We start from the raw sequence: 25,050 nt of genomic DNA on the forward strand, positions 1-25,050 counted from the left end.
CCTTCCTTCCTTCCTTCCTTCCTTCCTTCCTTCCTTCCTTCCTTCCTTCCTTCTCTCCTTCCTTCCCTTCCCTTCCCTTCCCTCCCTCCCTCCCTGACATTGGCTCATACTCACTACCATCTTTTCTCCTGAGGATGAAACTGTGGCATCTTGGACAGGGAGAAGATACGGTCTGGAAGGATGTGAGAATTTCTAATTCCACAGGGATAGTTATGCTATTTTCCAACTAGCCATATGAGTGTCTTGCAGCACAAAAAGAAGGAAAGAGGAGGAGAAAAAAGAAATGTGGCAGCCCCTTTAAGACTGACTGGTTTTTATTTTAGCATGAGCTTTCATGGCTATAAACTCACTTCCTTGGGTGCAGTACAAAGTGATACTAAGGCCTCAGGTAACCTGAAGTCTTAATATCACTCTCTGGTGCGTCTGAATATCACTCTGTGCTCTGAAGACACGTTCGGTAGGTACAAGGGAGAGGGCTGATCCCCAATGTGGAATTCCCTCCCTAGAAAGGCTAGGACAGCTCCCTCCTTGTTCTGCTTCCACCAGCAAAGTGAAAACGTTCCTATCCAATGGACTCTTAAGCATTGTTTTGTGCGTGTGTGTGTGTTATATTATTTCAATATAAGTGGTTTTGCAAGCCACTCTGAGTTTCAATATTGGGGAAAGGGTGGGAAATAAATGACTAAAGTCACCACCACTGTCAGCAGCAGCATCACCATCATACAATGCATGCTCTTTTAGGTGGTGCAAATGTGGTTGTAGCAGCTAGAAGAGGCATGCTATTCTTTGTGGATGTGAAGAGGGGAGGCTTCCTCTAAGATGGATATTGCCACTTGCCTTTGCATTAAGTAGTGACTTTTTTTTTAATTCAGTTGACCAGGGAGCCCTTTTAAAACAAATTAAAAGAGGAGGTTAACTGACTTAATCTTATTAATTACAGCTGAAATATGAGCCTGAAACATACTTTCTCACCAGAGGCAGGCTTGGTCTACAGAAGCCAAAGAATGCAGCTATCAAATGGACTGGCGACACAAAGTTATTATTAGGATGTCCCTGAAAACAGAAATACAGCAGAACTTGCCAAGGATGGGCAAATGCACCCTCCTCTCCTCTCCCAATTTATCATATCTCTATTTGCTGTATGGTATTTTGGAAGGGACACTACACAGGAGGGTATTGAGAAGTGCCATCCTTGCTCTGTAGTTTGGGGTGAAATGGACCATTCTCTCATCTGAGATCTCAAGCACCTGAATGGTTTAACAAAGTACAGAAGCAAAGGATGTGTCGGGGAGTAATGTTTTAAGAGCGTCCTTCTTATTTAGCCACAGGTCCTTAGAACAGAGAAGCCATCAGAGATGGATTATGAGGACATTCCTCTCCCTCCCGCTGAAGTTTAGGACATGAAAAACGTTAGATGCAGAACTGGAGGAGAAAACTAAATAAGCGCAGCCTCTATATATACATCACTGAGCTGCACATTACAGTCACTTACATAAATGAAAGAAATATGTATAACCAACTAAGACCTTTAATGAACCAGCAACAGTAATAGACTGTATCTGTCAAAAGGCCGATAATTGTAATATATGACTGTCCACAAAATCATCTCCATCTATAATCCTGGTGGAGTGTTTAGATGAGAACTTCCACTGCATTTAATTTAGAAAAAGGAGACGGAGAGCTGTAAAACAGAGACGTGCCAACAATGCATACGCACTAGAAGAGGCTCTAAAAAGCCACCAACAACTTTCAACAGAGACCTGTTCTATCTAAGGCAATCCTTGTTGGCAAAATGCATTTAATGGGGGTGGAAATATTCACACATTTACTTTCCCAAAGCAAAATGGGAAGCTGTAGCACCAGAGAGCTGTATGGAACCAGCATGGTTGCAGGAGATCCCTTGTGGCTGTGGGACTGGGAAATAAAATATTTCACAATAGGATAAACATGCTTTTATCTCACAACTTGGTTGGCATCTAGAAACCAGAAGATTCGTGCCTGTGAATGTACTATAGCATCTTCAGTTTGGCATTGACGCCTCGAAACCAGAAGAGAAGTCTCACTCTCTCTGGTGCAGAAACAGAAAGGCCAAAGGTTCCATTTACCTGCAGCACAATCCATGGTGAAAGCAAGACTGCTTCAATCAAAAGTGTTATCCAAGTTCATCTTGGAAACAACACCCTTGGAAAGAAAACTGATGTGGCCACAAGGCACGCCTTACATCCGTGGGGAAAGTGGCAGCACTTCCTTCAAGCTTTCAAAGAAAAGAAAGCGGCATGCTTTGCATCTCCCTGGCAGAGCTGCAATGCAAATTAAAAGCCTCTAGCCGCATAAATTGAAACTCATCCTCAAGTTTATGGGCGAGTTGTGGAAATGTGCAAGGTGCCAAAGCACTTGTTTGTTCTAATTGCATTGAAGCCGCTCCATGAATTACGCAAGTGAGATAAACCCCAACGTTTCATGCTTTGTCGGCTCCCCAGGTTAGCGACATGCACACAGTCACCCGCAGCCTGCTACAGGCCAGTGGAGCGCAGACCCAGGAGGATGGCTGGGTGTAAACACAAGGAGCAAACCTTCTCATTCCCGACCAGCCGCAAACTGCATTGGCTGGCTGCTACACGCTCTCGCAGTCACTCCATTACAGCTGCAGCCCTCCATCTGCAAAACGCTGAAATATTTATACAAACAGATCTGCCTCATACCTTTAAAAGCGGAACGTGATAAGGACTAGGCCAAATACACCTCCTTTGGGGAACTAAAAGTACTGCAAACCTCAGATAATGAAAGCAGTATATTATATATCATTGACTAAAAATATGAACAAATAGAAGGAATGAGAAGGGGACACACAAGCCTGAATCAGATGTAACACTAAACTATGGTATAAGTATTATGCACCTTGCTCCAATCTCTTTTTCTAATGTGGCTGCAAGGAATCTGGAGGCTTTCACTGGTGGTTCGGATAAGTGCCATTTGACTATGGTTTGTTGAAAAATTGCATCTACTCAGGACAGGAGTTCAGCAAACAAGACTGTCACCACCAATACCTTGGTTTGGATCTCCCATGTGGCAAAACAGCTGTGCTGCTAGCAGGAAAACAAGCTATAGGAACAAAACGACCTCTATCCCAAGCTGAAATCATACGATGAAACCTTGTTTTCTCCCTTCACAAAGGGTATCATTATAGTTGCTTATTATTTGAGACAGCCGCATCGTCCACTAAGTGCCTTCCTTTCTCCTACTTGCAGAGTCGGAGAGAACAAATGAACACACAAAGAGCCAATTTGTGAAGAGAGTCAGTAACAGCCCTGGAAAGCGATATCGCCTCTCAAGAAACATTTATAAATTTCCTTAAGTAAGTGAGCCATGAAATGGAACTCAGGCTTGCAAATCGAGGAATTGGCTAGCAAAGACGCCAGGTTTAGTGAGAGAGGATAGGTGCTTTCAGAGTAACCATTCCTTATCAAAAATAAATGGAGGTTAAGGGTTTAACTATATTCCAAATGTTCCAGACTCACCAAAAAGCTCTTTTGGCCAGCTAGCTCAGAACTAATGATGCACAATTTCAGCATTATGCCACTGTTTGTAAAAGGGAAACAGTTAATGCAGTTTGTTGATAATCTCTGGGAAAGTGAATATACAGTGGGCCCTCGCCTTACGCGGGGATCCGTTCCGGATCCCTCCGCGTAAGGCGAATTCCACCTATGCTCGTGCACGGCGGTGCGGCGGCACACAGGGTGCATGCACCCATTCAATTGAATGGGACGCACCACCCCTTCTGCCCTGCGCGCGCCCTGTGGCTTGAGCGCATATGCTCAAGCCGTGTATGACGCGGGCGCACTGTATGTAAAACTCAGGTTGAGCCAAGGCTCCGTTGTGACTAGCACCCATTTTCACAGCCAGGATAAGGCCTGCTACAGCAAAGTGTCCCCACATTGTGGGAAAGAGCAAGAAATTGGAAACCGTCAACTGCTAGAACATGTGCTAAAGTCATCACAGGGGTTACACCCAAACCAACCATGACATGACAAACCCACTTCATACCACCATGTGGGTCAATGGCCATTAGACTGAGGAAGATGCTACCAGAAAGTACAGTATGCTTAAGTATATCAAGATGGAAGTGGGGAACTGAACTTGCCTTAAAGATCAAGCAGTCCTCTCTGTTCTCAGCATAGAGGGAAGTGAGCCGGTACTGGTTCTCCGTCGTCATGTCAATCTGATAACCAGTCAGCTTGTAACAGACCTTGCGGAACTCCTGGATCTTGGTTCGGAAAACTTCTTTCAAGCGCTGGTTTTTCAGCTCCGCACTCTCCACTTGTTTCTTTAGTTCTGCAAGGAAGGGAAGATGAACAAGTGTTTGTTGTTGTTGTTGCACATGACCAAGTGTACTTCTACATCTCTTTTCCCCCCCTCTGTGTCCAGAAAAAGACTGAATAGAGAAGGGTTAAGTAAAACGAGGATGGAGCAAGAAGCAAAGCCTCTGTATCCATGCTCATTGTGACAAGTGAGTTTCCTCTCTCATTTGAATCGGGAAGCCATATTTACCAACTTAACAAACAAGACAGACAGATGATTTAAGATTCTGGCTCATTCTAAGGTTGGCTCCAAACCCTGGATACCTTGGTTTTATCCAGTTTGGAATAAACAAGAAACTGTGGTTAATTAAAAACTTGCTGACTTATCAAGGTAGCCAGCAAAGGGAGGAATGAAGGAGATGCCTGTTTGGCCAAAAGCGTTGTGCATATCTCAGTACTTCACAGACACAGTCAAAGTGAGGATTTCATGGTTAACAACACATGATGCAAGACAAATGAATATGGATCCAAAGGTTAACCAGACTGTAAGTGGCTACCTTTATAATGCACCTTAGACCAGTACATATGGATATTTCACAGTACTTTATGAACATGGGAAATCACAATGTAAACAAGTACTGCAGCATATGGAAATACCACAGAAAAGGGGAGGGAGAAATCCTTATGTGTTCCTAAAGAAAGACCAAACACAAAAGGACAAAATTCAATTCTGCAGAGCAGATCCGCTCTTTCTGGACTGGTAGATCCTTGGTAAAGAAACCCCCAGAGACCTGACTGCCACTCAACCAGCCTTTTACTGCGAAGAAGGTCTGCTGTGAGCATTGTGAATCCTTCAAGAGGATACACAACAATTACCATGAATCTTTCACCCACAGCGCTTTCGGAGTAATTAAGCCACAATTTATCCCCCCATTAATTACAGGGACAGCTTTAGTTAAACACACGTTGGCCATGCTGCCTAAGTCAGCTTGTTTTTCCAACACGGCGGATTCCAGGGCCAGCAAAGAGGCATCCATTTCCAAACGTGGCAAACAGAGATGGGCTTTGCAATACCTCCAGCCTTTCCTCCTTGTTCCTCTCCGTGGGGCCAAGCAACCCTCTAGGCCCCAAAAAACAGCAACGGTGACTGGAGTTAAATCCGTGGGGATCCAAGAAGTGATCTGTGCTTCCCATTACTATTTTCTCTGGCATTGCTATTAGCGCTTATCCTCAATATCAACATTCACGACACTTCTACTCTTTGCACTTTCCACTGAAAATGTAGCATGCAATGCTTTAGCGACCAAAGTCTGCCCTGCTGTCAATTTTGTGATTAAAATGTATTTGAAAACACCCCCTTCCCTTGCATTGTTGGGGTGTCAGTGGCTGCCGCTCCTGCTGGCATAACCCCTGGGGATTATAATGAACTTGGGTGCATAATACAGTTGGCTCTCTGACGGTGAATGCCAGGATGCCTTCCAGCAAATATTCTCCCCCTCAAAGGGCCAAAAACAGAGAGTGCCAGCTGGAGCATCCACTGGTGCTTGATCAAAATGAGGTTGAGGAGATGCCATGTGCCATCTTCTCCGTGTCAATTGTGCTCTCCGCCAAGCTGCCAAATCCCAAATTCACTCTTATCAAGGGTAGACCTCATGCTGAGAGGAGGAGAAGAGATTTCTCATTCTCCCAGACTAGCATAAAGCACTGCATAGTGGAACACGCTGCCTCAGAGAGTAGTGGAGTCCCCTTCTTGGGAGGTTTTTAAACAGAGACTGTATAGCCATCTGTTGGGAGCGCTTTGATTTTGTCTTCTTGCATTGAACTGGGTGCCCCTTGAAGTCTGTTCCAACTCTATGATACTATGAAAGAAGAAGGAGAAATGTTTGAGTAGGAAGAGAGTGAGCCTCCCTTCCATTCCTTGGTGGGTGAGGAAGAAAATATTATACAGTGAGCCCTTGGTATCTGCTGGGGTTTGGTTCCAGGACCCCCTGTGGAAACCAAACTCTGGGGATGCTCAATCCCCACTATATATAGTGGGGTAGTAAAATGTTGTCCCTTATATAAAATGGCAAAATCAAGGTTTGCCTTTTGGAACTTATATATATTTAAAACATTTTCAAGCCATGGATGGTTGAATCCGTGGATAAAGAATCTGTGAATATGGAGGACCATCTGTAGTTTCTCCAAACATATCAAGGCTGGCAGGGGCCTTGATCTCTCCCTCTGGTTGTCCCTCCCTGAGAAGGTGGATTGGGTGCATGTATGTGCATATCTCACAAAGATGTGAGAGGGAATGAGAGCATGATGATGATTAAGTGGACAGAAAAGTTTTGGCCCCTGACTGCTTCCAATATCCAGCTTCAATCACTCCTTCCCCAGCAAAGGCATGCATGCTTCAGCCTCCAGAGGTTGCTCACCCTCTGAGTAAATTAAGCTGGAAAGTGGAATGCAGCAAAGACTTGAGAGGAAAGGATCTAAAAGAAGTAAAAGGAAGTAGCAAGAGTCAAGACAGAGGGAGCGATTTGTTGCTGGTGGGTGGCATCTGAGAAACAGTCTCGGGGGGGGGGGGGTCCTAATAAATGTGCATTAAATCCAGTTATGCAGCAGAAGCAATTACAAGCATGGGATAACGGGCTAAACAAAAAACCTCAGCCATCCCTAGCCATATATTGTGGCAACCCTGCTCTCTCTTTCTCCTCCTCTTCCTTTCACTTGGGACATGTTTTATGGATTTTCCCCAGAGGTGATCACACTGCTGGATGCAACCCTCCCGCCCACAGACTGGAGTAAATTCAGACAGCTCAGGCAAATTTATCTCTGTTTGAGACAAGCCTGTCCCTTCTTGGGCTTGCTCTTGTGCACCGCAGCCCTGGATTAATTGGAAAATCAGCTCCCAAAATCAGGAGGTTAATTGGCAGCTGTGACCCTCAATTCTGCATTTCATCTAGACGGTCCCTAAACCAGAACTCTTGCCAGCAAAATCCTGTGGATGAAAACAAAAAACCGACCCAAAATCCATTGCCTGTGCTTTAGCGGCAAACCATATTTCACCACTGTCAGACTGCATGGGCTTTAATATATCTCAGACACCCATACTCTTAAAAAATAAACACAATCTAGCCATGGAGAACTGGCTAAGGTTGCACAAGTTGCCTGGCTGAAATTTTATATGACTTGGGAATGGTTATTGCCAAACAGACAGATGATCTCTCGTGTGTGTGTGTGTGCGCATACGCAGGTCGAGTCTCCTTAATCAGAAATGTTTGGGACCAGGGTTTTTTTTGGATTGTGGAATATTTCATATATATATATATATATATATATATCTTTGAGATACGACCCAACTCTAAATATGAAATCCATTAATGTTTCATGTACACATTATATACCTAGCTTGAAGGTACACCTAACATTTTAAATAATTTTGCACATGAACCAAGTCTCTGTACACTGAACCCTCAGAAAGCAAAGAGTGACACTATCTCAGCCATCCATGAGAAAGGTTTCGGGTTTTGAAATATTTCAGAATTCTGGATAAGGGAAATTCAACCAGTAAAAGGAATGCAAGATGATTTCCTAAGCTAGAGCTGGGAAACATGTGGCTGAACAGATGCTGTTGAATTACAACTCCCACCACCCTTCACAGCTGTCCAGGGTTGATAGGAGTTGTAGCCCAGTCTCATCTGGTGGAGCACACATGTCCCAGCCCTGGCCTAAGCCTTATGTTTCATTCCTTCTTCTTGAGATTCAGTTGAGATCCAGTGATCTTTCTCATCTTCTCCCCAAGGGAACTCCGCGCAGCTTTCGTCTTCTTCCGCTGGCTACAAGAAATAGCACGCTGCTCCATTCTTAAGAGGTGTTCTGTGCAGAGCTGCCCTTGGAGATGGCCCAGCCGTCCCCATTACTTCAAAATGTTGCTGCTCCGCTTTTGACAGGTACTGACCAAAGGGAGCACAGGGCCTGCCCCACCATTAGGGAAGGTGAAGCGGCCACCTCAGGCAGCAGATTTAGGGTCTCACGAAAGGGCAGCAAATTGTTGGTTATTTAATTTGTTATTATAGTGTTTGCACTGCCAGGGATTGGGAGAAGCGCTTGTGAGGTTTCCTGCTTCGTCTGCCAAAATAACTTGGCTGGCTTTAGGTAATATGCAGCTTCAAGAGGGAAGGGGATATGGGACTGGCTGCTCTGTCTCAGGAAGGAAAATGCTCTAGGGCAGCCTTTTACTTATTCTACTACTGTCCTACATTCATTTATTGATTTTATACCCCGCTTTTCCTCCTATGGCATGTACTGTAGAAGGATTTCATGGCCAGCAACCATTGTTTTTTGTGGGTTTTTCGAGTTATGTGGCCATGTTCTCTGAAGATGTCAGCCACAGATGCAGGCGAAACGTCAAGCATAAACTCTTCTAGAACATGGCCACATAGCCCGAAAAACCCACAAAAAACAATGGCATGTACATTTCTGTATCACTTATCAGGAAACTCAGCATCCTTTAAGTGGTTCACAATCTGTAAGCCAAGTGCCCCCAATAAGCTGGGTACTCATTTTAGTGACCTACAAAAGGATGGAAGGCTGAGTGGACCCTGGAGCCCTGCCTTGTGGCTGCACTATTGGCATTTAAACCCTGTTCCTCCAGGGTTCCCTAAGGCTAAGGTTGTTAACTGGAGCTGAAAACAGGGAGCACACAACTCTTTTGTTGCAACAGCTTCATTGGCTGCCAAAAACCATTTCCAAGCACAATTCGAAGTGGTGGTTTTGACCTATAAAGCCCTATACCAGTGGTTCTCAACGTTCCTAATGCTGTGACCCTTTAATACAGTGCCCCATGTTCTGATGACCCCCAACCATAAAACTGCGGTGTCTCGGTTCCTAAGACCATCAGAAATATGCATTTTCCGATGGTCTTAGGTGACCCGTGTGAAAAGGGTCAAGATTCAATCCACTACACTACGCTGGTTCTCCCCAAGCGAAATACAATCTAGGAAAGGCTTCTCTGCCAAATGTAACACATACTATCCTAAACAGCAATGGCAAGTGTGCAGATGTTTCCTAGGGATGACTGTCCAATTCTCTTCTGTTAGCATCAAGGTATATTTGAAGACACAGAAGACACCAGCCATTGAGTGACTGTCACTGACTCACAGCATCCAAAAACTCAGACTGTTTTGGGTTTTTCCCCCCAACTCCAGACTATTTTCAGAAAACTTCCTTCAAATGGTATCTTTACAAAGTAACATTTGAACGCCGAAATTACTATCTTTAGAGAACAGTAAGCTAACAGATTGTGCCGTCTTTCTGTTTTGCCACTCAGGCAGAGATGCTAATGTACTTTGAGGAGCCTATTTTGCCAGGATAAATGCAAATCAATTAACAAAAGGCAAATATCTGATTTAGACTGGATTTTTTAAATAAAAAATAAAAGATTCCAATTACAGTTCATTTTCTTTCAAAATAAATAAGTAAAGAACCTGCTTTCCACTGAAATCAGAATTCAAGACAAACATATTAAAGCCAAGCCCATGCATTTATAATCTCTTAAAACAATCTGTGACCTTCTTTCTGCGCCAAATTAGATTCAGTATCAGAAATGTCTACCCTCAGAAGTCTACCACTTTGACAGAGGAATGGAAGAGCGGGAGTAGAGGAAAAGCTGGTTAACAATTTAAAGATATGTGTGTATGCACATATACAAGTGTCTTGGAAAATATACAGTGTCTTGCAAAGTAATCGTCCCTTTGGATTTTTTTCATATTGGTTTGGGGAATTTGAACCCTGGCGTCTTGGGGTAAAAGGCAAACAACCATTGCACTAGACACACTGGCTCTCCCAATTGTTTTCTGACTTACAGCGACTTTATCGTAGCATTTTCTTGGAAAGATTTTTCACCCAGTTGCTCAGACAAGGAATCAAATTCAAGTCTCCTAGATGCTAGGCCACAGCTGTAACCACTGGCTGTCATATATACATATGTTCGTATTAAAGGCAGTATCCCTCTGAATTGAAATGTTTCACAACACGTTGCTCTGACTTTTTAGTGGCGATGACTGGTTTATGGTTTCCGAGAGAAGATCAGTGGTGGGTTTTCCCCACTGCATTTTGCATCTGCAGTGATAGCATTTGGATCACTTTTATGACACTGTTGGAACTCCAAGTCCTGTTTTGCTTAAGCTTCTAGTTTTAAAAGCTGTTGTTTCAACAACGATAACATATATAAATACAAATATTTGTGCACACAGACACATATGTCTCTTTCTCTACTGCCCACTGGCTGAGCACCAAGAGTGTATTTCAGGATCCAACGCCAGTGGACTCAAGACTTTTATCCTCTCCTTCTTCATGGTGAAGAAGAAGCTCTGGAGTTTTCTCCGGAATTACAGAGTAGGGTTTTAGGATGCATAGGAGACAGGAGGAGCAGGGAGATTGCTATTCCTAGGGAAATACACCTCTGGATCTTGGTTGCTGCCATCCCTAAATTATCCCCATCCTACCCAATGCAGAGAAGAGGCGTTCTTTTCCTTCACAAGTGGGAAAACAGCTTGTGGGAGAAGGGATACAGAAGGAACAAACAGCAGCAATTGAAAAGGGTTAAGCTGAGCCTCCCTACCAACCCACCTCCTCTTCAATTCTCTGCTGCAGCTTCTGAGGTTAAAACTAAATGAATAGAACTGGGAGGCGCACTATGCATCACCTACATAACATTTAGTTTGGACTTTAAACAGATTCAGCTAAAGGCTGATCCTCTCCATCAAGGGCCCAGGAGACAATATCTATCTTTGGAGGTCAAGCACTATAAATACAGCCAGGCGAGGTCGTGTGCAATGTTTATTTAATATGGGCTTGTTCCTGGACATTATCGGCCTGGGAAGATCACACAGTCCATCGAAACCTGAGCAATTTAAATCACTGCCGTGTAAATCAATCCTCCTTCCTCACCCAGAGCTGTAGAAAGCAATTTCTATCAGAGAGAGGAGAACAGAATCACTTGCATAAAGCCTTTTGCCACTCCTTCTGGACAGAGAGAGGACCAAAAATCCAAGAAGGGATCCATCAAGAGTGCTGTTAGGTTCTGTTTTCCCATATCCTCTGGAAGAAAAAATGAACTGGGAAAAAACAAACAGGAAGGGATCCTGATTTTTAATTCATTTTTCCTTCCAGAGGATATAGAAAAGCAGAAGCTCAGTTGAACCTAGCACTCTTGATGGATCCTTTCTTGTATTTATTTGCTTATTTATTGGTATGGAAAAGCATAAGATATGGAATTTTGTATGGAAAAGCATCTTGTATGGAAAAGCAGAGGATATGGAAAAGCAGACACTCAGAACCTAACGCTCTTGATAGAGAAGAGACTGGACTGGATCCAAGGAGTGCTTTGACTTCTCCTTTGCTGAAGAGTTGACCTGCTCTGCACCAGAGATGAAAAAGTTCTGAAACTTTGCTCGACTTCAGAAGCCGTCTGCAGTGCCGTCGTGGGGCTGCGTGGACTAGTTTTACCATTGGACTGCAGCCAGCGTCTTGAGGCAAGGCAGGCTGTACTGAACAGGCCCCGAGGCGAGAGCGCTGTGGGTAGAGAGAATGACTCTGGAAAAGGCCCTCTCCTTGACTTGCTGGGAAATCAAAATCTCCACATCATTAACTCCCTCTTGTAATGTCTGCCTTACACATTTTGTTCTCTCCCCGTCCGTCTCTGGACCCGAACGCACACGCACACTTCGCATGAGCATTAAATGAATCATTCACACTATTCTGAATAAAGTATGGGACAGGCCTTCTCCGTCTTCTAATGGAAATGTCACTGCTTCCAAAACAGAAGGTTAGCCAGGCAAAGCTTTTGGCAACGCCGGGATCCAATTACAGTTTGGCCACCAAGCATGTTGCTGGTCTCTACATAAAACAGAAGCAAGGCTGGCTCCGGCCCAAGAAGCAAGGTCACTACAGCAGCTTTTCTCATTTGGACCTAGCTTCCTAGCTGCATTAGGTTTGCTGCCTTAAGAACAAACTGGTTACCAAGGAAATGGATCGCAAATCTAGCTCCTGGGGGAGGCTTCTTATTTTCAAGTGAACAAGCAAAGACAACCAAACCCCTCAATTTTTAACATGCCGGTTAAAATGTTAAGGACCTTGTTCCATGATCGTTCCCATCTACAACCTTGTATTTCTTTAAAAAATTATGCCTCTCATGCATTATTACCCTGCCCTTATTCCATCCAAACAAAACATGTTGTTGGAAAATATTCAGAGAACAATTTTGATCTGGGAGGGAAAAGCATTGCAATATGAAGTGACTGTGGTTGCCTCTGAACAAAGAGATTCCATTCAAGTATGATGGTTGAATGGCTACCAGAAGGCCTCCCCTCTTGTCTTTTGTTGGAAGAAGAGATGCTACCATGCAACCATAAGGACACCACAGTTATAGCAATATGATTCCCCTACAATCATTTCATCTCCCTCCACCTATAAAGATTTTTGTTCATTTTCTTCACATATCTCTGCAATGTTCTTCATCCCAGCCAGCCACAAATTCTGTACAGCTTACCTATAATAGCCAGTAATCCAAAATTTGAAGTATTTCCTGTTGCTACCCTTTGTGCTATGGAAATACTAACCCTGTCGAAACCTTGAGCTGAAAGCTTATTTTCCTGCTTAGTTTATGACGGGAAAAGTTTTCTAATAATGTGTGAAGGACACCATATAAAAATAAATGGTATAGCATTAAATAAGGGCTAATACAAGAGGAGCAGAGAGCCATCCAATCTACACAGGTTTATGATCTCCATTCCAGAGGGAGATAAAACCCACTTGTTCTGTTTTTATGCGGCTCCTTTAGGTCCAGGCGCAGGACTAGCAGAATGAAGGGTGAGAAGAGAAGCTGCCACATGCTTTGGGTGGCTTAACGTTTCTGGAGCTCCCAATGTGGTTGAGCAAACTCAAATTAAACTTGGAGTTGGGATCAAGCAGGGAAGAGTCTTGCATGGCAGGACGCTGCAGCCCCTTGATGTTTCTTTAAGTCAACAGAAAACAGTTTTGAACAAATCCCACCTTGGCCTCTGCTGTTTTTGATATTAAGTATTTGATCCTAGACTGTTCGCAATATGTTGCTCTATTTTTGCACTTCTTTGTATGTAGGGTACTGCAAATAAATGCATAAACAAATACCTTGTTTTCTAGTGCTGGGCAGAACTGGGGCACCCAAAATGAAATGAATCAGTTGTTGGAGCTCCATCGCTTTGTCCAAGAAATAGACCCAACTCCATAGTTAGTCTGGAACAGACCGATATCGCCACACTCTGCCCTAGCTCACTTGGAAGCCTGCTTTGTTGTGCCATGCCTTCGTGCCATGAGCCGTGTGTTGTAGGAGGTGAGGAGGGTTTTCTAAAACCTTGAATTTTCTTTCCCTGCAGAAGTCTGAAAACTGGGCTGTATCACTAAAGAAGAGACTTTTCCTTCCCTTATCTACACATTTTGTTAAATATTCTATCCATGTGGAGTTTAAATATAAGCCACACAGGAAGATAGCCTGGGCCAAAAGGCAGAGCCTACATATAACGACAAACAATAAGCAATACATAATTTTATAACTCTGGTGCCCGACGGAAAATAGATCGGGGGGCCTCATCCAGAAAGTAGTTTGGAGTGGTGCATTATAACAACATCCATCTCACTACTGTTTCTCTGGAAAATCTTTCCTCCACACCAATGGTTCTCAACCTTCCTTATGCCGTGACCCTTTAATACAGTTCCTCATGTTGTGGTGACTCCCAACCATAAAATTATTTTCGTCTCAGTTCTTAAGACCATCGGAAACATGTGTTTTCCAATGGTCTTAGGCAACCCTTGTGAAGGGGTCGTTCAACCCCCAAAGGGATTGTGATCCACAGGTTGAGAACCGCTGCTGAACACCATGAGTAGGAATCATGCAAACCTCCTGATGTGGTCAACATCAGTCTCAACAACTTTCATAAACATCTGTGGCGAACCTACACACTCAGTAACATTTCAGAACAAGAACTAGAGCTCTTGTATTTTTTCCCTGGATGTTTTTGAACCACTTTAGGATAGGAAAAGGTTACCTCCAAGGTTCTAACGTTTTTGTGAGGTTAACTGGATGTGTTTGGCGCTGTCTTCTATATGTAAGCCATGTGCTTAACAAAATGAATTGATAAATTTTCATCTCTAGCCCAACAGGGACGTGCCAGACCAAATCTTTCACCATTCTTATTGTCCCACCGTCACCAACATGATCCAACTTTCCTGAAAGGTCAGACTACTGTTTTTATTCAAATACACGGCCCAGGCTAATGGAACAGCTTCCACTCCGAACAGCAAGGCAAAGCTGCAGATGCAATGAGGAAAAACATTCACCAATTTCACCCTTCAGCCAGAGCAATGGAATCTGCAGTCTGTTGAAAGCAATGTCTCTTTGAAGAGGCTTTCTTGGTTAATCCTCTGGGAAGTCCTCTGAAATTCTCTCACTCTGACTTAACTCCTTCCAATCCCTGCAATGGTTTGAAAACTTAAGCCCATCTTATGTCATCGTTCCAACCATTCAATTTTGCTCCCAAGCCCTCTCTTGTTCCTTTGGTCCTTCTACAGAGTCAACATGGCTGGCTTGCCATGCAGAACCGCTCCTTTGGGTGTGCTTTCGGATGGCCCTTCAACCTCTTTTCTGAAGCCCTGGACCAGGAGGTCCTGCTCCTTCCTTATTGGAATATTTGTCATGGTCCCCTTTGCTTCCCGGAGTCTACTTTATGAAAACCATCATTTAAAAACAATATTGCTGAGGCAGAACAAAACCGACAAGCTTAGCGTCGAGGGGGGGAAAGCAAAATGAAAAGAGAAACAGAGGAGGGGAAGAGAAAACTAAGTTGTGTCAGAGAACAAAAGTGTAGGGAAGGAAGCGATGGCCAAGTTATTGTGTCCATCCTCCTAAGAAGGACGTGGAGCCTTGAAGGAGAGGTCTCCTTTGGACATTAAATGGAAAGGAATTTATAATATGGCTTCCCTTGGGCTAACATAGGAAAATGTTTGCATTTCTTTAGGACTGCGTGCCTTGGTTTCTGCGACTTTTCCTCCAGAAAAAGTAAGCTGACATAAACTGGAGTTACACCCAAAGTGCCTCTTCCTTCCTGGCACTTAAAAGTTAAAGGTCCCCTGATAGCAAGGAGTCTAGAAGTTGTCTGCAGAAAGCCACCCAAGTCTGGAAAAAATAATGTAAAGATCTGGCCAAGAACGGAAAGTTACTCCAGCCCATGCTGCAATGTAAAGTGACCCGGTGCCTCTTTATATTAGATTCTGCGAGTATTGAACTCAGGGGCCCAATTCGGAGTCTGGTGGGAGAGAGAAATACATTTATTTCAATGAAGTTGGAAGAATGGCCTTCTAATTTCTCCTGGGATTACCAGCAAAGGAAATTCTCCTTCAGCATCTAAGATTTCAGTCATGCTTGCCTGCTGCTATGGATGCTCAGGCGCCCCATAAAGCTCTTCCCTTCTGTACCAGGGACAGATTATTCTCAGAAAGGTATATACACACACTAATGCTTTGGAGGTTAGAAATGGTCACTAACCGCACCAGGACCACCCCCGATATCACGACTGGGCCAGTCCCACACGTTGGCTGCAAACCCTGGATTGCAGCAGCAGCAACAACAACAACAACAACACCCCATGCCATGCTGCGCCTCATTTGCAGCCCGTGAATTATTCATCACATGCTCACTTCAAAAACTATTTCAGTTTTAAATTTTTAAATATTTAATAATTGTGTATTAAATATTCATGGGATTTTATTAGAAAATGTTGGAGAAGTTGGGCAGGGAAAGATCTCACGGTTAACTTTAATCATTGGGAACCGATTGGCTGCTTGGCGGATGCTTCCGAGTTTATTAAGGGAAAGAGAGAGGCAAGTCAATGCTCACAAGCCGAGAAGACGGAGACGGATGCACAATGGTGTCTACTAAATGGGTTGTCTGAAGGATCTCTATAGCTGTCTCTCTGTATAAAGAAATCACCACTGCCACGACCTTCATAGCATAGTTAATGAGTTTTATATAGTTGGGATAAAGTAGAGTTCTCTAAGTCTTGAAACTAACCATAGGCTGAGATCTCAGGCTTGAGAATGCATTACGCATAATAAGCCAATATCAGTCCAAAGGGTGGTTGGAAGGGATTCTTCCTGGCTCTTTCTAGGTATCTCCTGCCTCCCATTTTCAGTCAAAGAGGAGGGATCGCTTTAATCCTGATCTGAGAAAGGGGAAGGGAGCCCATTTCTGCCTCTCTCTTTATTATGAATGTGCCTTCCCTGTTGCGCCAGAAATTATATGGTTTGCACAAAAGATGACATCTAAGCCCCCAAATTATATGCAAATGAGCCGATTCATTCCTTGCATCTTGCGACGGCGCCGCTCGCCTTCCAACAGACGGGTTGGGTAATTTCTGTGCCAGCTTTCAAACAAGGGGCCATCTCCATGTTATTAACATCTCGCTCTGGCAAACAGTTTGTCACCTTTCGTCAAAATTATCTGAAAAAACACCAGCAATTATCCCCCGACGAAATTACTGGTTGGCGCCATCCCAGGATGGTAGCCGGGGAGGGAGAAAGTGGCATGATAGTTCGCTGGAAACTTTCCCTCGCCCCCAAAGTCGAGAGAAGGATGAGACAAATTAAGCAAAAACGGGTCTCAACGCCTGCAGAAGCAAGGAAACCCAAACCAACTTTCATGATCCCTTAATACAAGAAGACTGTGGGATGGGAAAACAATTATAGTTCAAGCTGGTAACTTCAAAGGATATTCTCTAATAGCTACCCTGCAGAGGCTGCTTTAATGTAACGGTTGTGATTTAATTTATCAGCCTGGTTGCAAGCTTTGGTTCCTTTAATTGGTACATTAACCAAGGAGAGTTTTGGTTGATACACTGGTAGGGCAACTCTGATGGCAAGACTGTTAAAAGCAACTTATTGCTTCTCTTGGAGGCCATTTCCATTCTAGCACTTCGCCGGAAAAGGAAAAGGAAACATTAAAGACAGCCTTATCTTTCTGGTGGCTTTCGTTTTGTTGCACTGCACTCTGTGTTCAAAAGAGGCATCCATGCTCAGTTTGGACTAACATGAACATTTATTTGCATTTGATTAATTGGCTAAAAGGTACGCGATCAATCAACTAAAATTTCTTGAACAGTTTAACAAGATTAATGATCACTCAAGGCTGATCTCTCCCTACAACCAGATGTTTCTGTGCAGGAGGTTTTTCCACATCAGTGCGACAACTCCTGAACAATTCCAACAGGGAAGAAGGAACCCTGAAAGTAAACCAAGTCTGGCTACCTGAAAAGCACCAAAATCAAGACCCAGCAAATGCAAAGGAAAACCACCCAGGGCCAGGAGGGTTTCCCAGCAGACAATGGATCATTAAGTAAATGGACACCCTGAGGCCTTGCCATTCAGCAACAGAACAATACACAGATCAACATGTAAATTGGTTCCTCTCAAGCAACAGTATATATATACCCCACTCTCTTCCATGCCAGCATTCTCTGAAGATGTCAGCCACAGCTGCTGGCGAAACGTCAGGAATAAACTCTTCTAGAACATGGCCACATAGAACGAAAACCCCACCAAAAACTACTTATCACAGGTCTTGGCCACTCTCTGAAACAGCAATTGAGAATAGAACTGAAATGTTGTTGTGGTGCATTCAAGTAATTTTTGACTTATGCCAACCTTAAGAAGAACCTATCATGGGGTTTTCTTGGCAAGATCTGTTCAGAAGGTTTGCCTTTACTTTCCTCTGAAGCTAAGAGAGTGTGGCTAACCCAAGTCATGCTGAATGGAGATTTGAATCCTGATCTCCAGAGTTAGAGTCCAATGCTCAAACCATGACACTATGTTGGCTCTCAGGCCTTGGGTCCCACACTGGGAGGAAGGCAAGATATAAAGTAAATATGTTGGATAGGTTGATCGTAATAAATGTATATTTATATATAAAGTAAATAAAGAAATAATGACTATGTTTAAAGCATTTTCCTTGAAATTGCATCAAAGATAACTGTGATGAAAGCTGACTTTAAAAAAAAATCCAAATGAAGATCAATGAATTTGATAATGTTGATAAACTTTATGATCACGTATTCTACCAGCTAGTTATAAAACCATTAAGACTGAAAAATTAAAAATGTAAGTGTATGCAGCAAGTTCTAATGGACCGATAACTGGACTTCTTGGAAGAGTTGGGATTGAGACAAACAAGGCCAAAATGAGGTTTCATTGAATGGGGACATCCTTTTAAAGAAAATGGGAGCGTGCGGAGGACACTTTTGAACAACAACAACAATCACAGAGGTTACCATGCTCTGGAGTCATGACAAACTCTTGGGATAAAGGCTAGCAAATCCTGGTAGTCATGTCATATTTAGCAAGTCAAAGATATGTTTGTATAAGGCTGTAGAGGGCTAAATCCATTTTACATGCTGTATGTATTATTAATTTCTGACAGTGGGCTTAGAAAAACCTAATTCCGTGGAATGCGAGCTTCCTTTGAGCGGAGGGAAGCCTTTTCAGAACTCATCTTTTATTGACTGAGTCATTTTGGAGTCAATCTGTCTGCTTTCGGCAAGACAAGAGTTTTAAATCTTCTCCCTTTTCTTCTTCCTCTTCTGAATCATGGCAAGTCTATTAAAACCTGCTAATGTATGCAGGAGGGCTTCTGATTTGAAATGTAATGAATTCTTCAGATAATGACAGATCGGGGAGGTGGAGAGATGATGAAAAAAACCCCAACACCCCCCCCCCCGCACCCCACTCCCCATCCGACAATTTTATAGCAATAGGAAAATAGGAGCAGATTAACTCTTCTCGGTCTGCAAGAAGATTGCTCACAGGTTTGCCGACGCACAAACAAGCCGAACACATTGCTATACCTTGCAAAGTCTCTCCAGGGTTGCCTGAGGCAAAATGAGAAGAGTCATTTGAATCAACTTCTCAGTCGCTTTCCCCAGCCAATATTTAAAACATACGGCACAAGACTACACACGTGTTCCCTTTCTAAATGGGACAATTCTTTCCCCCTCGATTTGTAAAGCAGAACTTGCTCAGAGTAGGTCCTGGAATTTCTTATTCTTCAGTAGCTATGGTGCAAAGCCATTGACACAACCTTCCTCTTTCTGAATGCCTTACTACTGATTGTTTTGATCTTATCTTGGTCTTAGGGAGTCAGTGTGGTGTAGTGGTTTGAGCATCGCACCACAACTATGGAGTCTGTGTTTCGAATCCCATCTGAGCCATGAATCCCACTGGGCTATCTTGGGCAAGTCACACACTCTCAGGCCCAGAGGATGGCAATGGCAAACTCCTTCTGAAGAAACTTGGCAAGAAAACCCCAAAATAGATTCACTTTAGGGTCGCCATAAGTCAGAGATGACTTGAACGCACACAACAACAAACAACATAAATACCTCTCTGTCCAGGTCCCTCTTCAGCACTCCTTGTAACATGATCTTATTCTAGAAAAATCTTATGTTTTGTTAATCCTCTGGTCATGCAATAATATTCTGCATTTCCTAAAATAGAATACAGGTCTATCAGAAACATTCATGTTGGGTACACAAATATCCCCTAGACAGCTTCCAGCATTGTCTGAATATTCAAAGGACTTCCCAAACCAGGTTGGGATTCGACCCAAAAGCAACTGTGCCTCTTTCTGAGAACCTAACATGGTCCCAAGGGAAGCACTTTTCGTAACACTTGGCTTTCTCTCGGCCTTTGGAGAAAGACAGGAATTAAAATCCAGTAATGGCTTAGTCCAACTCATGAAAGCACAACCTAGGTTGCCGGTTTTGAACTTAACCCCCCGCTGAAGTTTGCCGAAATGCCACATCAATATGGTGGCGGGGAGGAACAGGTGGGGAAGGAAATAATCATTCCAGCGGCAGCGTGCAACTGTTCACCCGAAAAAAAGAGGTTTATTAAAGGCGAACGGCGGGGAATTTTTTTTGCTAATGCTTGAGAACAACTACAGAGAATTCCACTTAATCATAACACTGTAAACAAGGAAGTTAAAGCAGTATTTAAAAATATCTGAAACATGTTTCCAAATCCCCCTTGACTTAAATTAGGCAGCTGTGTAATCACTGGTCCTGCAATTTTAATGAAAATTCCAAAAGGAAATGCAGATTTGATTATACTTATTAACCAGGAAAGATCAGATCGGAGAGCGGCAGTCGGGCGCACGGGTACCACCTCCCCACCTCCGCCCCCTCCCAGCTGGCATTCGAATCCGAGCGAAGGAGGGAAAAGAACACAGATCTTACCTGTCTCTTACCGTCACGCGTTTCAAGCTCCATGGGCTCGCCTAACCACCGCTGTGGTCCACCCGCCTCCATGCGTGCCGTTGGGCAGAGTACTTTTGAGAAGCGTTAATGATTCCGGTCTGGATGTGCAGAAGATCAAGCAACTTACTGACTACTTGGTATTCTGTTGCAGTTTTCCTTTCACTTACTTTTAGGGCATGCTATAGACACTCAATCAGTTGGTGGCTATACTTTGATAATCTACAATACCATTGAAAGCCTACCTAGCATCCGCAGCCAAGTGTGTCACTGGAGGACAACCCAGAGAAGATTTCGACAGAGAAATGCAACCACTGGTTCAAGGGATATACCCGACTATATGTCGACCTCATGTATAAGTCAAGGGCAGGTTTTGGGGCCAAAATTACGGATTTTGATATGACCCGTGGATAAGTCGGGGGGTAAAACTTAGCAGCATGTAATGAAATATATAGAGGTCGAAGCAAAGAAAAACAATGCCAAAGAGCTTACAAAATCACAGCAGGCATATCTATCCATGCTAATGGATGAAAGAGTAGAAGGGGGTCAATGCTTCTCGGAAAGATTAAACTCTTGCCTTTCACCAGGGGATGGATACATACATACATACATATATGAGTTAAAGTACAGTACTTATATTGGCCAGTGAATAAGTCGACTCAGTTTTTAACCTAAAGTTCTAGACCTATACATGAGTATATACAGTAAATAAATGGAGATGCCGCTCATGCCATACATTTATCAGGTGAACAGGACTCCACATTATGGAGGGCTGGGTACAGACCCTTCCCATCCTTCAAGGAGTCAACGCAATGTGCAATGTGGAAGGAAGGTGGCTCTCCATGAAGGCCCACATGCACAGGGCACATAACAGGAGATGCTACATCTATATTTGGTGGAAACCTGTGCTTGGAATCTGAATGCCATTTTCACTGCAGTTATCTTGATTCTCTAGAGAAAACTGGGTTTGCCATTTTCCGCTGTTTTGGAAGTTTAAGGGTCATGGAAACAAACAAGGATTTCTTAACCCAAGTTGAGACTGTATTTCCTCAAAAACAGGAAGGCTGATTTAAACCAGGTTTGGGATGTAAGTTTCTCATGGCAAAGGGGGAAAGGTTATCTGTTTTTGGATGAACAGCCACATCTGGAAGTGGGGTGAATTTGGATAAGCAAAAAATTGCATAAAACAGTCATGATAGACTGGTCCCTCTTCTAAGGTGCACTTCTATTTTCTTTCCAGTGTTACTGGAAGAAACCCTAGGGAAGCTGATGCCTGGAAGCACCTTAAAGGAAAACAGTAGCAATGATAAAGTAAACACGGTCTAAATATTTGGGCAGCTGCTCTTGCAAACCTGGCTCAGCTGTGATGCACTGATATATGCCACGCAATTGCCTGGGATCTCTGGATTCAGGACACATTCAACAAGGGTACAAGACCACAGAAATATACGACTATTAAAGAGGGCAGCATTCCTGAATTGAGGCTCGTGACTTTTGAAATGGACAGTTTTCTTCATTGCAGTCTTCCACATATAAATATCATTCAGTTGCCTATTGCTTTCCTGGCATTTTCCACCACCGAAGTCAGGCAAAGGCCTGAATCCTAGAGGCACACCCAACTTAAACAGACTCACCGAATCAGCTGTTAAATGCTTCTGTCAATCTCACCAATTCAGTGGGTCTTCTTTAGTTGGGAATACTAACAGGATACTATCCTTCCCTCATGTTAAACAATGAAGTAGACCCTACTTTATGAAAATACCACACCACAAAGGCATGGATTTCAACCAACATTGCTACTATTGTCAAGTCCATGTGTCACATTATGACTGGCTGTAGGGACAAAGATGTCCCACAAGAAACAAAAAGATGGTAACATTGGTCTCAGTTCTGCACCAGTCAACCTCTTCTTCTTCCTTCTCTTCCTCCTCTCACCAAGATCAGGCAGCCAGGTTAGACCCCAGTTTATGACATGCAACTCACAATGAAGTATATGACTTGCAACTCACAAGGAAGGCCAGGTGATCTGAGGAGGTAAGGGAACCATAAAGCCTCAGGCGCTCTGCAACTTGTGTAAGAGCCAGGTGTAAACTTGAGGCTGTCCAAACTGCTGCAAGTCTGACTTCTTTCCCTGTGTATTCGGTTGGTAAACTGCAAGCATATCTCAAGCATATTTAAATGTATTCATTAAATGCACGTATGCTTCACAGGAGTAAATCAGAGAATAGCTAAGAACTGCAAGAACCTTTTTCAGGGCGCAGAAAGGTATTTTCTACCATCTGAGAGGGAGGGAAATCCACCATCCAAACAGAGCAAGAAAAACTGTTCAACAGCCCCTCCGATGTCCCATAAAGATGAACTACAGATACAGCAGGGAGCAATGAACAGAACGACAGAAAAGAGCCCTGGATTCCCCCCCCCCCCCGTACTTCTGGTGTGCCTATAAACTGGATGACTAAACTGTGTGAGTTCTTTACAAGTCCAATTAACCAATTAACAGATACAGATGCCCTTTACTGCCTGGCATTTTAAGAGTAAATAAATGACGGAAGACCACACTGTGCCCATCAAGACAGAGCTCTACGAAAAGCACTGTAGACCATTTGTCCATTATCTTCACATTCACGGTGGGAACAGTCTGAACATCCCAATCTGTCCCAGATAACTTTTGGAAAGCAAGCATAGCTCAGCTTTTTGCACATAGAGAATATTCTAACGTAGGGGAGGCAAACGTCATGACATCTTTTGAGCATTAGGAACTGATCTTTCCATTCACACATTTCTCCCATCATCTAACTGACTAGTTTTCATCTGATGAGCTTTCTGCCGGCTCTATAACTTTACAGCTTTGTGTGTTTTGGCTCAGCTGCTGTCAACGTATACACCTCTTGATGTATTTTTAAACCTGTTACTCTTAAAAGTCAAGGAAGGAATCATGCAGCCCTCTGAAATCTGTTTACATTGCAACTTGCAGCATTCCTCACCATTGGCCTTAAAATATCCAACAACATCTAGATTATTCCTACCCCTGCCTGCTTCTCACCCTTGCATTGATTATTTATTTGAGGGTCAACAAATAATTGTTGTAGGAACCAACTACATACAAGCCACTGCTTCCCTCTGCGGTTGCGAGTGGAAAAACCTCATGCAAAAACATTGTCCTGGGCCCAGGATGCCTTCTTTCCAGGTAACAAAGGATTAAATGATGTTTAGAGGCTAAAGAGGGTCAGCATCACGGAGGTGATGGGAGGGCCGTTGCCCAATGAGATGACCATTTGGAAAGAACCAAGAACTTTCCTTTTCTATCAGAAGTTATAAAAAGCCTGAGGAAAGACCATGGAGCAGAGTGTAAAGAAATGCCTGGAAGAATGGAAACCCAGCAATTGTTGCATTGCTATAAAAGGAGAGTTCAAATCAATGGTGGTAGATAGGTAGGTTAGTTTTTCCCTGGGATATTTGTCACAGTCAGAGACTATGTCTGCATGATCAGTACTCCAAGCCCCAAGGACTGGGATACAGCAGAGATGGGAATCCCCAGCCACCAAGTGACACTGGACTGGCAGCTATGATCCTTGTGCTTCCAAAGCCACCTTGGGTCCTCTCCCAGGAGAGAGGCAAGATAGAAATAAAATTAACAATAAAGCATGTTGGAAAACAGAATTCAACTCTACTAACCATATCTGTACTCCTGGCAGTGTAAGAAAAGCACTACTTACCCAAATAAGAAAAGCCGGCATGGTGTAGTGGTTTCAGCACTGGACTATGACTCTGGAGATCATAGTTTGATTCCCTGCTTGGTCATGAAAGACCACAAAGACCTTGCGTCAGTCACACACTCGGCCCCAGAAAACCCCATGACAGGTTTGCCTTAGGGTCACCATAAGATGGATAAACACTCAACAACAACAATAACAAGAAAAGCACTACCTGTCCAAATTTAAAAAGCATGGTTGAAAAGTTTGATTTATTCTTTACTTCCAGCTTCCAGGGAAGCAGGAAAGTATTGATAGAAAGGAACCTCACATTCTTTTGCATTAGCAGGTCTTGACTTGGTCTTAAGAAAACAAGAAGCTTTTGGTGTTACTGGAGTGTATTTTTTTCTTTTGTTTTGTCCATTCATACTCTTTGCCCTTTCATAGCACAACAGGTTCCTTGTAGTGAACTACTTCCGTCTCCAGATCCTTTAGCAAGGCATGCCAACATATATATGACATCTCAGCTGATCAGTACTGGCTCCATGAATACATTTGCTCTCCAGTGGAAATGGATATTGTCTTATATCATTGTTCTGATCCTAACGTCTAGATACAGATAGGGCTGGCAGATGGTAAAATTGCTCATTCATCAGGTTGTAACCCCAGCTCTCCCCATCTCCACCTGTCTTTGCCGGGACAGGCTTCACCTTCAGATTTCCAAGAAAACCTAATCGA

The 25,050-nt window shown here is 43.4% G+C and overlaps 1 protein-coding gene across 3 annotated transcripts in view; it reads right to left on the bottom strand.

Annotated features, from left to right (window-relative positions):
• The window catches only part of MAD1L1 (mitotic arrest deficient 1 like 1), a 344,649-nt gene that overhangs the window by 106,049 nt on the left and 213,550 nt on the right, over window positions 1–25,050 (bottom strand). For all 3 annotated transcript variants that reach the window (XM_042437442.1, XM_042437440.1, XM_042437441.1), the window contains one exon: window positions 4,142–4,332. In XM_042437442.1, coding sequence (XP_042293376.1) covers window positions 4,142–4,332 — 191 coding nt within the window. The remainder of the gene's footprint in view (window positions 1–4,141; window positions 4,333–25,050) is intronic.

Source organism: Sceloporus undulatus, chromosome 8, assembly GCF_019175285.1.
Source record: "Sceloporus undulatus isolate JIND9_A2432 ecotype Alabama chromosome 8, SceUnd_v1.1, whole genome shotgun sequence".
Lineage (NCBI taxonomy): Eukaryota > Metazoa > Chordata > Lepidosauria > Squamata > Phrynosomatidae > Sceloporus > Sceloporus undulatus.